Below are 13,065 nucleotides of genomic sequence, written 5' to 3' on the forward strand. Positions count from 1 at the left end.
AGCTACCACATCAACTGCCCTGTTTTCAGTCTCTATAAGACATGCTGTGTGTGTGTGTGTGTGTGTGTGTGTGTGTGTGTGTGTGTGTGCAGAGTCATGTGACATGGATCTAAGGAGTGTATTGGTGTCCTGGCAACCACCTCCCTCCCATCACTACCAGCAAAGACAAGGGGAGGTCCCCTGGGAAAGGAAGCTTGGTATCTCATTCCCTGGCTGGCTGTGCGCTTGGGCAGTGAGCCTGTTGGCTTGCCTTGCACCTGCCTGAACACAGGAAAAGAAAACTGATGCAGGGCTTCTTGTTATGTCTGCCTGGATACTCATGATTTCTACCCCATAGAAAAGGACTTGTATTTAGAGTAGGAAGGGTTTCAGCTCTGACATTCTCTTGTTCATTTGCGTTTTCATTATAACTATTATCTTCAATTGTGGTGTCCTTGCAGGAATCTTGTGAAGTCACATATCCATCTGCAAGAGTCATCCCCGGCATCCCATCATGCTCAGGGTCCTGGCTCAGTGAGCCACCATCTACTCTGAGATTTAGATTGTGTCTGTTGTTTTCATCTCAAACCCAGGACACAGTGTTTGTGACAGATGAGAGAGGCCCAGGGAGACACAGCCCCGAACCTGATAGACCTCCTCCCTTTTCCTCCCTCCTCACCCACAGGTCAACCCTTTCAGAGACCGTATCTGCAGGGTGTTCTCCCACAAAGGTGTGTTCTCCTTTGAAGATGTGCTGGGCATGGCATCTGTGTTCAGCGAGCAGGCCTGCCCAAGCCTGAAGATTGAGTACGCCTTTCGCATCTATGGTAGGTGCTGTGGGGGACTGAGGGGTGACGGGTGGAAGGGCCATACACAACATACCATATCTGGACTCCATCATCAGTTCATTGATGGATGGTGTTAACTGGGGTTTGCTGGGGTATCTGTGGGTATGTGTCATATTTTGCATGTACCATGGAGTGAAAAAAAAAAAGATTGAGAATGACAGCGTCAATGGATAGACTCCCCTCCATGTCATCAGAGAGCAATGGAGTCATTGGCCTTGATATTTGGTGTTAGTGTGTGGTGTGTGGGCAGGCGAGAGAGAGAGAGAGAGAACACATATGCATGTAAAGGATTTATGCTTATTTGGCAGAAGGAGCATTGGATAGGAAATTAAGGAAATTTGAACAATCTTGGACAAATCATTTCACCTTTCTGGGGCTCAGTTTTCTCATCTGTAAAATGAAGGGATAGAGAGAGATAATCTCTGAGGTCCTTTGACATTTTTTGGTCTCTGACTGTCTCGGGTAGTCAAAAGACTCTGCTGAAGTTCTGCTTTTCACCAGGCAAATGTCCGCTTAGCACAGCTGGGATGCAAGGGAATTCTCAAAAGGAATCAAAAGGAAAGAAAGAAGTCTTAAGATGCTTTCAAACAAACCAGGTGCAAGTCTTTAGTGCATCCTGATAACTCTTTGGCCCCAAAGGACTTGCACATTTAGACTTGTTCATTTGCATCTCACGTTCCTTCCTTTCCTGCCAGTTCCTCCCCAGTCTCCACATGGTGGACTCCATCTCATTTCTGCCTCACTCAAGTGGGATGTGGTTAGAAGACAGTAGAAGAGCTTTAAGCCAGATGGACTTACGAGGCCTCAGTTTTTTCATCTGTAAAAAGGACTTAATATTTTTGTATCCCGTACGTCCTCAGGTTCAGCATTCAGTAAGCACACGTGAAATCACAGAGTTCCCTCCTGAGAATGGCTGAGTAAACTCCTATCATATGGTCACTCCTGCAGATAGCAACTATAAAACTCTAAACTAAATACAAAAATCAACTAGCTGATGATATTGGAAAGCTATTGAAAGCGAGATGTGTTCTAGAGAGAGCTGATGCCTGGAAGAAGGAAACGGTAGAAGATGGGTTTTCCTTCACCCACCTTTTTTATTTTTAACTTTTCTGTCCTGAAAGTAGGCTTCAGTGAGTGGAAACACTGGACTCATGCAGGCTGATGGAAACACTGGACTCTTTCTGACTTGAAGAGCCAAGAGTTTGGGGCACACACAGCCCCTGCAAAGTGAGGGAGAGCCTATGAAAGAGAAAGGGAGTCCAAATTTTGCGTGTAAACTATGCCCGTATCTCTTTCTGACCTCTACACCACAAACACGAGGGCAAAGTCAAAGCAGCTCAGCTAAGGATAAAAGAACTAAATTGAGATTTGAGCTTCCACTACCTTTTAACCAGATCCACGAGTGACAGGGTTTGCACTTTGAGTCCAAATCAATTGCCTGCTAAAACCAAAAATTCAGCACTCTTTGGAGAAATAGAGTCTCTACAACAAAACATTTATAATGTCCAAGAAGCTATTCAAAATTGTACACGATGTACAAAAATACTTTTTAATTGATGAATTCTCAACAATGGAGACTGACTGACATGACCCAGATGTTGGAATTAGCTAATAAAGATTTTAAAACAGCTATTATAACTGTATTAGTCAGGATTCTGCAGAGAAACAGAACCAATAGGCTATTTATGCGTGTATATGTATATGAGTGTATGTGTGTGTGTATATATTTGTGTGTGTTTACGTGTGTATAGATATACACTTACATATACACACACACACCTATCTCCACATATATATGTAGAAAGAGAGAGAGATTTATTCTAGGAACTGGCTCATGTGATTACGGAGGCTGAGAAGTCCCATGATCCACTGTCTGCAAGCTGGAAAGCTAAGAAAGGTGGTGGCGTAATTCATTCTGAAGGTCCAAGAATCAGGAGCATCAATGTCTGTGTATGGGAGAAGATGGATGTCTCAGCTCAGATTGTACGAATTCATCCTTCCTCCACCTTTTTGTTCTGTTGGGTCCTCCATGGATGGAACAATGTCCAGTTGGTGAGGGTGGATCTTTACTCAGTCTATTGATTCAAATGCTAATCTCTTCCAGAAACACCCTCACAGAGATACCCAGAAAGAATGTGTTGCCAGCTATCTGGGCACCCTTAGCTCAGTCAAGTTGACACATACCATTAATCATCACAGTATTCATGCCCAAGGATGTAAAAACTGCTCATAACAAATGAAAAGATAGGAAATCTCAGCAGAGAAGCAGAAATTATAAGAAAGAATCAACTGGAAAATATAGAACTGAAAAGACATCTGAAACAAAAATTCACTGGATGAGCTTAACGGGAGAATTGAGATAACAGAGGAGTCAGGAAACTTGAAGATAGATCAATAGAAATAACCTAATCTGAAGAACAGAGAGAAAAACTACTCAGGGAAAGGAGAACAGAGCCTCAGAGACATGAAGGACAATAGAAAGCTCTAACATGTATCTAGGTGGAGTCTGAGAAGGAGAGGAGAGAGTGAATGTGGCAGAACAGATATCTGAAGACCTAATGGCCCCAAATGTCCTACATTTGATGTAAGACACAGATTTACGGTGAACTCCAAGCAGGATATGTAGAAATTAAATCACATACCCAAATTAAGTTGGCTTCATAGGCCCCACCTGTCTATACCAGCTTTCCTCCTTCCTTCCCCCAAGTATTTCTGGGAGTCTCTAGGGGGATCCCAATGCATCCAGGGAGCTGGAGCCCTCTAGCCGCTGCTCCTCTCGGCCAGGCCTCCCACAGGTGGCAGCTGTGTTGGCTCAAGCCCCCATCAGTGCTCCTCTGGCTGGGGTCGCTCCTCTGGAGGATGCCAGCCTAGGCTTGGTGTTCCCGTCTTAGCCAAGAGTCTTTAGGTTGCAAACCACAGAAACTTACCTACGTAAAAGCCACTGATAAGAACCAGCACTAGATGAGTTTTTCATTGTGTAAGAAATTACCACAAGCTTAGAGGCTTTAGATGACATACATTAGTAACCTCACAGTTTCTGTGGGCTAGGAGTCCAGGCATGACTTAGTTGGGTCCTCCTCTTAGGGTTTCACAAGCTGCCATCAAGCTTCCGGCTGGGGTGCCTTCTCACCTGGAGGGCGCTTGACTGGCAGAGTCTGCTCCTGAGCTTGCTCACGTTGTTGGCAGAATTTACTTCCTTATGTCTGCAGGACTCAGGGCCTTAACTTCTTGCCGGCTCTCAGTCGGGGGTTGCCCTCAGCTCCTGGACACCTGGGCCTCTCAACCTGGCCACTTGCTTCTTTAAAGACAGCCAGCAGGAGAGACTCTTGAGTCACCCCACTGGCAAGATGGAGTCACAAAAGACAGCGTGTTGGTGGAAGTGACAGCCCATCAATTTTGCCAAGTTCCATTGGTTACAAGCAAGTCACAGTTCCCACCCATACTCAAGGGAGTTGGGGATTATACAAAAGCCTGAGCACCAAGACGTGGGGCTCTTGGGAGAGAGGTCACTAGAGTTCATCTGCCAAGAGCATTATGGAGCCCATGGTGGAAGTGAGGCAGGACTCCTGGGGCCCTGGGGCACAGCTGGATGAGAGTCAAGAAGCCAGACAGCTGTGGTCTCCTCTCCACGGCTGCCTCGTCTCTCGTCTCTGCCTCTCTCTGTGGGCTTTCCTTCTCCTTCTGCAGATCTGCTATGCCTCTGTGCCCACAGGCCAAAGATGACTCCCCGGCCCCCACATGGGCTGCAGGCTTCACTCTGAGTAGCCACAAGCATCTCTGTTTCTCCCCTCTGTTTTCTCACCCAGCCAATGATCTAGCTTCCCCTGGGATAGGTGACCAGCCTTGCCCAATCACCTGCAGCCAAAAAGAAGCAGAGTTGTGAAACAAGCATGGCTCCAGAGGCCTGCCACTGGGGTGGGGACACTTCTCAGAGATGGTAGAGCGTAGGCTGGGCAGAGGCCACAAAAGACGTCTTCCTCCGCTGACTGTCTGTGGTTTCCTGAGCTAAACAAACAAAAACACTCAAACCCTTCAGGAGAGAGGTGAGCAGCAGGTTCTCCTTGGGCTTCAAGGCACAAGCTAAATCGTGTTCAGCTGTGACGTGGGGCAAACACTCACTGTCCCAAGAGGTCAGACTGAGAGCCTCAGGGCAGGTCAAGGACTAGACAACGCAATATCCCCCACAATGTCTTTGTATCTTCCTCCCCCGACTCTCTCCAGGCCCTTTGGAGCATATAGGTTCCTTCCTCCAGCCTAAGCACAAACACAAAAAGCTCAAAGCCTTCATGCAAATCAGCTGTGCAAATAGACGCCCAGGGGCTCATAAACGCCCAAGCTTCATCAAATAGACTCAGACGAACCTGAATTCTCTCAGGGCTCAGAAGGTTTCTTTACAGAGCTGTCAGCAAGATTAGAGATGGGACACGTGGATCCTGAGCCTGCGTAATAAGTCGAGGAGGGAGTGGTCCACAGTGAAGGATGAAGAGGATCAAAAAAGAGGGGAAAGGAGACAGAAAGGGAAAGGAGAAGGCAGGCATGGTAACTGTCATGGTGATGATTCTCAGCAAAAGTCCAAAGATGGAACTCAATGCTCCGGCCCCTTGCTACCCGCGGTGTGGTCCACGGACCAGCAGTATCAGCACTGCCAGGAAGCTTATCAGAAATGCAGAGCCCCAGGCCCCATTCCACCCACTGGATCTGATTCTGCATTTTAGCAAGATCCCCAGCAGATTCCTCTGCGCTTTAACGTCTAAAAAGCATTGCTCTAACCCACTGCTTTTCACACTTGGCTGTACATTGAATCACCTGTGAGTTTTTTTGTTTGTTTGTTTTTTGTTTTTTTTTTAAATACAGATGCTTGGGCCCCAGCTCCAGGGACTTGATGGAATGGTATTGAGTATGTCCCGGGCTTGGGCTTTTTGGAAGCTCCCTGGATGGCTTGAATGAGCAGCAGACTGTGAGAGCTGTTGCTCTAAACTGCTGCAGGAGTTAGGGTTGCATTCAGTGATGTGGAGCAGTGGCCATGGTATTACAAAAAAGCAAAAACAAAGTCTAGAGTCAGGCATCCAGAGTTGGGGCAATGGCTTCAGGAGGTTACTGAGGGTCCAGGCTCCTTCGAGCTTCCTATTCTGCCAACAGTCAGGGACCGTTATCCTCATAGTCACAACATGGGTTCTGTGGCCAAAGACATCTTATCTTCATTTCAGGAAGAAAAGGTGATAGGAAAAGGAATCAAGACAAAAGTACATCCAAAGTGCAGATAAGTCCACTCTCCTTTCATAAGCTTTCTTGGAAGCCCCCGCCAGCATTTTTGGTTTATATTTCATTGGCCAGAACTATGTCACCTGGTTACCCATAGCTGCAAAGGAGACTTAAAACATCCAGCTACACATTTTAAGCTGGACATGGTGTCATCCTGAAAAGAAACTGCAGTTATGTTAGTAAGAAAGACAGGAGAATGGCTTTTGGCCAAGAATCCAGCAGGGGCTGGGTACAGTGGCTCACATCTGTAATCCCAGCACTTTGAGAGGCTGAGGTGGGTGGATCACCTGAGGTCAGGAGTTCGAGACCAGCCTGGCCAACACGGTGAAACCCCCATCTCTACTAAAAATACAAAAATTAGTTAGGCATGGTGGCAGGCACCTGTAGTCCCAGCTACTCGGGAGGCTGAGGCAAGAGAATCAGTTGAACTTGTAAGGTGGAGGTTGCAGTGAGCCAAGATTGTGCCACTGCACTCCAGCCTGGGGAACAAGAGTGAGATTCTGTCAAGGAGGAGAGGAGGAGGAGGAGGAGGAGGAGGAGGAGGAGGAGGAGGGGAAGAAGAAGAAGAAGAAGAAGAAGAAGAAGAAGAAGAAGAAGAAGAAGAAGAAGAAGAAGAAGAAGAAGAAGAAGAAAAAGAAGAAGAAGAAGAAGAAGGAGGAGGAGGAGGAGGCGGCGGAGGAAGGGGAAGGGCAGGAAGAGGAAGAGGAAGAAGAAGAGGAAGGAGAAAAAGAAAGAGAAGAAGAAGGAGAAGGAGGAGGAGGAAGGGGAAGAGGAAGGGGAGGAAGAAGAAGAAGGAGGAGGAGAAAGGAAGAAAGGAAAAGGAAGGGGAAAGGGGAAGGAGGAAGGGGAAGGGGAGGAAGAGGAAGAAGAAGAAGAGGAGAAGGAGGAGGAGAAGGGGAGGAAGAAAGGGAAAAGGAAGGGGAAGGGGAAGAGGAAGGGGAAGGGGAGGAAGAGGAAGAAGATGAAGAGGAAGAAGGAGGAGGAGAAGGAGGAGGAGAAGAAGAAGAGGAAGGAGAAGAAGGAGAAGAAGAAGTAGAAGAAGAAGGAGGAGGAGGAGAAGGGGAGGAGGAAGGGGGAAAGGAAGGGGAAGAGGAAGGGGATGGGGAAGAAGAGGAAGAAGATGAAGAGTAGGAAGGAGGAGAAGAAGAGGAAGAAGAGGAGGAAGAGGAGGGGGAAGAAGGAGGAGGTGGAGAAGAGGAGGAGGAAGGGGAAGAGGAAGGGGAAAGGGAGGAAGAGGAAGGGGAAGAAGAAGGAGAAGGAGAAGAAGAAGAAGAGGAAGAAGAGGAGGCAGAGGCAGAGGCAGCGGCAGCAGCCAGCAGGGACAGCCACACCTCCCTGGAGCTTACCTACTGGGCTCCAGGTCCTGCTCTGAGAGACACTCTGGTCTCCAACTGATCAATCTCCTCTCTCCGTACCTCTGGAGAGTTTCCACTGGTGAGAGGCCACCATCCCAGCAATGTCTTCCTGCTCCCGTCAGCACAGCCTCCACCAGTTAGGAATTATCCCCAGGCAGGTACCGGAGCACCTGTGGCAGATCTCCTCCTACCTTCCCAGGGCCTGACGCCATTGCAGGTGCAGGTGGCTGGGGAGAGGCAAAGGAAGAAACCTCAGTTCTCATGAAAGTCACGGTGAAAGGAGCCCTCCCTCCCTCCACCAGACAGGTTGATTTCTGTAAAAGTCCTGGGAAACTGCAAGGAGTAGGAATGACAGAGACTTCGAGTGATGATGGTCAGAGTCTTCGGGGGGCCTGAAGGCTGAGTCCCAACTCCACCAGCTCTCTGGGCCCCTCCTAGCATTGCTGGGAGACAGCAAGAAGAAGGCTCCAGCCCCTCCCAAGTGGTCTGAGACTGCAGAGGCCGCCTGGGCTGGTCAGCCTCCCAGAGCTCTCAGCCCCCAACTCCTCCCCAGCTTCTCTGCCCTTGCCACCCCCAAAGGAGGGGAACTGTCCAGGACTACATTTACTCTAGCAAATTATTGTTTCCAGATGGCTTGGGGCCAAAGCCATGTCATTTGCTGCAGTCTCTGCATAGAACAGCTGGGCCAGCAGGATGCCTGGGGACACCGCAGGGTCTCTGAGAGAGGCTGCAGAGTTCCCAGCAGCAGTGCAGTGTGTCACTGTGGCTGTCCACCATCTCCAGGCCCTGGGGCTGGTCCCTCCACCCCCTTCACCTGCTCTGAGCCATTTCCCATGGAGGTGATAGCAGAGCCTGTGCAGGGAGAGAGGCTCCAGTCCTGGCACTGACAAGCATTTAGCCAGGGAATGGGCACTGCTGGAGGAGTGAGGGGAACTTACATCTTCCATACCCATATCCTGCCATGGGGAACAGAGACAAGTCTTGGCTCTGCCACCAAAGGACCCTGTGACATCAGCAAACTTGGGCCTTAGTTTCTCTAGTAGAAATGAGTATAGAAACTGGTATAAACCAATATAGCTCTCTAGTTCCTTTCCTTCAAGGTGGGTTTATAAAGCCTCTTCGGTTTGTACTTTTAGTGTTTAGCAATCATCAAGTGATGTAGAATTGAGTCTCTTAGTATAAAAGATATGACTATACTAAGTTACAGCGTTGTATAGTTACCAAGTATTGACAATAACTATATATACTAAGATATCTTAGTATAGAAGATGCTTATTAGATATAACTAATATGCTTATTCTTATTTGTATCTAACCTTCTATACGGAATATCTTCTATATTCTGTGTGATGTCTATGTATTTTCTTATTTAATCTCCACAGCAACTCTGCAGAGGTACTGTTATTACTCCCATTTTACAGATGAGGAAACTGAGACTCAGTAATGAATTAGAATTAAATTTGGTGGCCAATGACAGGATACCACAGGTAGCAGGGTTTAAGCAAGATAGCTTTCAAGATTGCTGAAAGCTATATATTTATTTATCTAATATGTAGAAGTCAAGAGATAGTTACCCATAGTGGTTCTTTTTGTTTTTGTTTTTGTTTTTTTTTTTTTGAGATGGAGTCTCGCTCTGTCACCCAGGCTGGAGTGCTGTGGTGTGATCTTGCTCACTGCAAGCTCCGCCTCCCGAGTTCACGCTATTCTCCTGCCTCAGCCTCCCCAGTAGCTGGTACTACAGACCCCCGCCACCACGCCCGGCTAATTTTTTGTATTTTTAGAAGAGATAGGGTTTCACCATGTTAGCCAGGATGGTCTCGATCTCCTGACCTCGTGATCCACCCGCCTCGGCCTCCCGAAGTGCTGGGATTACAGGCGTGAGCCACCATGCCTGGCCAGTTACCCACAGTGGTTCTAAAGCTCTCAGTGTCAGGGATCCCAGGTCCTCCTATCTTGTCGCTTTATCCTTCATTCCCAAGGTCACCTAATTATCCCAGAGGACCACACCTTCTCTTTATAGACGGTCCCAGAAGTTGTCTGTGCCTCTTCTGCTTATACTTCATTGGCCAGAACATAGTCACACGGGCACATCTAGCAGCAAGGGAGGCTGGCAAATGTAGTGATTGTTTTGGGTGATCCTCTGCCCATGAAAGATTGGCGCTTTATTGCAATAAAGGCAGTTAAGGGTGGTTAAGAACATAGACTTTCCATCAAGTGAGACTGCCTGGGTTTAATCCTGTCTCCATCACTTACCAATGGTTACCCTGGGTAATTCATTCATTATTTATTCAACAACAGCCATTGAGCATCTACTGTGTCCCAGGCATTGTTCTGGGAACTAGGGATACAGCAGTGAGCAAAAGGACAAAGATGTCTGCCCTTGTGGAATTGATATTAGAGTAGAGGGAGATAAATGAGCTAATAACACATAATGTGTTGGGGAGTACTCTGTGCTGGGAGAAGGACAAAGCCGGGAAGACACAGGAAGTGCATGTTTACACAGGCACTGGGTAGTGCCTGGAAGGAGCTGACACTTGAATAAAGACCTAGAGGATCTCTAGGTGAGAGTGTCCCGAGGAGGGGGAGCCTCCGTACAAAGGCCCTGAGGCAAGAGTGTGTCAGCTTGATTGAGCAAGGAGGCAGAGTGACGGCGGGCTGACTTGGGGATCAGGACCTGGATTCTGCTCTGGGTAAGACGGGGCTGCAAGAAGAGGGCAATGAGGAAGGAATGACAATCAACAAATCACCTGGGCTGTTGTGCTGGGAGTAGACTTCAGGGGGCAGAGAGAGAAGAGGGAAGCTCAGCAAGAGACTGCCAGGGCGAGCTGGAGAGAGGCAATGGTGGCCGGGCTAGGGTGGGGTAGTGCATGAGAAATGGGGGAAGCTGGGAGGATTTGCCAACCCATCACCTGTGGGGTGCAAGGGAGAGAGGTAAGGGTGATTCCAGGTTGGCCTGAGTGGCTGGAAGAGTCCCGAAGAGTCCCAATTCCCAGGGAGGGGACAGCTGTGAGTGCAGCAGGTCTAGGGGTAAGGGCTGGGGAGGGAAGCATGAGGAGCCTGGGCTTGGACATGTAGAATATGAGGGACTATTGGGTAAGAGCAGGAAAGCAGGTGCATATGTGAGCCTGGAGTTCGGGGAGAAACCCAGGGTGGAGACATACATTTGGCATTCATTAGCCTATAGGTGAGATTTAAAGGTTGCAATGAGCTGAAATAAGATTAAGGAGGTAAGTAGGGTTATTTAATCTCTGCATGCCTCAGTTTCATCATCTCTGAAGGATTATATGCAGTGAACTGCAAAGCGCTTAGACCACTGCCTGGCCACAGCAAAAACATCTGTGCTTGTTGTGGTGGTGATTATTATAATTCACTCAGGCAGCTGTGTTTACCACCCAGTGAGGGGTTTGGGTGATCGTGCTGGGAGCTCTGGGAGAGCGGTGCTGAGAATGCCGGACATCGCCTCACTTGCCATTCAAGGCCTTCACAACTCGCCCACCTTCCAGACTTAACCCCTGATACTTCTCCGCTCAGGCCTCCCCGCAGCCTCTGCTCCCATCACACCGTGCCAGTCACTCTGGCCAAGCACCCCAGAGTGGCTCCTCTGCCGCTGTCCCTGCCTGGCATCCCAGGGTGACTCCATCTCTGCCGCTGTCCCTGGCTCCCCAGGGTGCCTCGGTCTCTGCCCACTGGTGGCCCGGCACCTCCTCCACCCGCCGTCCCTCCAGGTCATGCTCTTCCAAGGCCTGTTGAGAAGACCGATTTAGGCAGCCCTGAGGGATAAAGGACACCCCTCAAGGTGGCTCTGTGGGAAAAAGGGTCAGGTGGACCCTGGCTGTTCAGTGCTCAGGAGGTTTATGTAATGACCATATTTTATGGCCCTAAAAGGAGGACCCAAGGCCTGGCCAAGCTCAGGGCAGCACTCCCCGACTGGTGGGACGGGCGGTGGGCACTTCCGAGCGCCGTCCTGGAAGGCAGGGGCCCTGGGCTGTGGCTGCAGTTGAGGAAGCAGCAGCTGGCACACACGGGAGTCAGTGCGGCCCCCAGAAGTACGGGAAGTCCTGGTGCCACCCCCACTGTCACCCACCCCAGAGTCCCCAGGGCTCCCCGCGGCCAGAACCCTCTGGGCACACCAGGGCCACGGCAGCTTCCTGGGCTATTTTAGAGGGGATTTGAAATGTATGGAGCCCGCCATGGTCTGCAGGCTCCCTGTCCCGTTACCCTTTTTCTGACAGCTGTAGCTTGCCTGGGATGAAGAAATGGTGCCTGTTCTTGCCCATTTCTGGACTCCATTTCAGGAAGGAGGCTGCACGGGGTTGGAGGGAATATTGCCTCTTGTCCCCTTAACATTTTAAGGCACAGCCAGGGTCAGTATGGCTAGCTCCTCTGTGGAGAGGCTACAAGGACCACTGTCCCCACTTCACTGCAGAGGTGAGGGCACATGCCCAGATCACACAGCTACTGCATCTGGACAGCAGCAGAGACTGGCACCCAGGCCTTCCAACTTCAGATCCAGGCCGCCCTCCGCTCCACTCTGCCTGGCAACCATATAACCCTCTGTGCCTCAGTTTCTTTTTGGTAAAAGACTAATAAAAGGTTGATTGTGAAGATTCAATGACTTCAAGCTCCCAGGAGAGGTCTGAGCATGTAGCACACACACGATCAATACTTACTACCACTGGTATTTCTGACAGGTTATTGAGCACCCATGTGTGACTCGCCTGGGAGAGCTGGGCTCTGGGGGGCCTCTCAGAGGCTAGTGGGCATCTGTGGGGTCCTGGCTGGTGCTGTGTCCCCCAGGACTCCTCAAGTCCTCTTCCTATTCAGCGCCCATCTCCCTCTAATGCAGGTCTGGCCTCTTCTTTGCAGATTTTAATGAGAATGGCTTCATTGATGAGGAGGACCTGCAGAGGATCATCCTGCGGCTGCTGAACAGTGATGACATGTCTGAGGACCTGCTGATGGACCTCACGAACCACGTGTGTGCTGGGGGCTGGGAGCTGGTGGCTGGGGCTGGGGATAGGGGCCGCGTTGTCACCCAAAGCCCCCGGATGTCAGGCCACCCTCTTGGGAGGAGATCCAGGGCCAGTCTGAGTCCGATGACACATTGGCCTTTGGTGCCCACATTCCCTGGGGGCTGCCAAGGGGACAGGCAGCTCAGGGTGCCCTGAGGAATGGGCACACAGAGGGAGGCAACTGCCCCTCGACTTTCTGTCCTTCCTCCAAGACCTGTCCAGGGTCCCCAGAACACTGAGCCCAACCCACCCACTCGAGGGACCTCCCTACATGAGAGGGACTGCCAGTGGTGGGCCAACAGCAGCTTAGCCTCAGAGGGACCCATCTCAACATCCCCTCCCCACACTGTCTCAGCACAACACAGTGCCCAGGTGTCCCGGAGTGACAAACACGAAGACGGCCCCGCGAACTCAAGTCAGGGCATGGATCTCGGCTTTCAGAACATGACAAGTGTCCAGCATTTCCAGTCTCGATGGGGACTAGAAGGAAGATAAAACCATGAGCACTGTTGAGGGAGTCACCACCACCTCCCTGCCTGCCTGGGCCCCCTGTAGTGCAGAGCCCCTGTGTGTACTGGTTGGCGGGGCAGGTGGGGGACACTCTTGTTCT

At 50.0% G+C, this 13,065-nt stretch overlaps 1 protein-coding gene across 2 annotated transcripts in view; it reads left to right on the forward strand.

Annotated features, from left to right (window-relative positions):
• Positions 1-13,065, forward strand: part of CIB4 (calcium and integrin binding family member 4) — a 59,613-nt gene that overhangs the window by 44,598 nt on the left and 1,950 nt on the right. For both annotated transcript variants that reach the window (XM_050753845.1, XM_050753846.1), the window contains 2 exons: positions 665-806; positions 12,310-12,419. In XM_050753845.1, coding sequence (XP_050609802.1) covers positions 665-806; positions 12,310-12,419 — 252 coding nt within the window. The remainder of the gene's footprint in view (positions 1-664; positions 807-12,309; positions 12,420-13,065) is intronic.

The sequence above is a fragment of the Macaca thibetana genome, chromosome 13 (genome assembly GCF_024542745.1).
Source record: "Macaca thibetana thibetana isolate TM-01 chromosome 13, ASM2454274v1, whole genome shotgun sequence".
NCBI classification, from domain to species: domain Eukaryota; kingdom Metazoa; phylum Chordata; class Mammalia; order Primates; family Cercopithecidae; genus Macaca; species Macaca thibetana.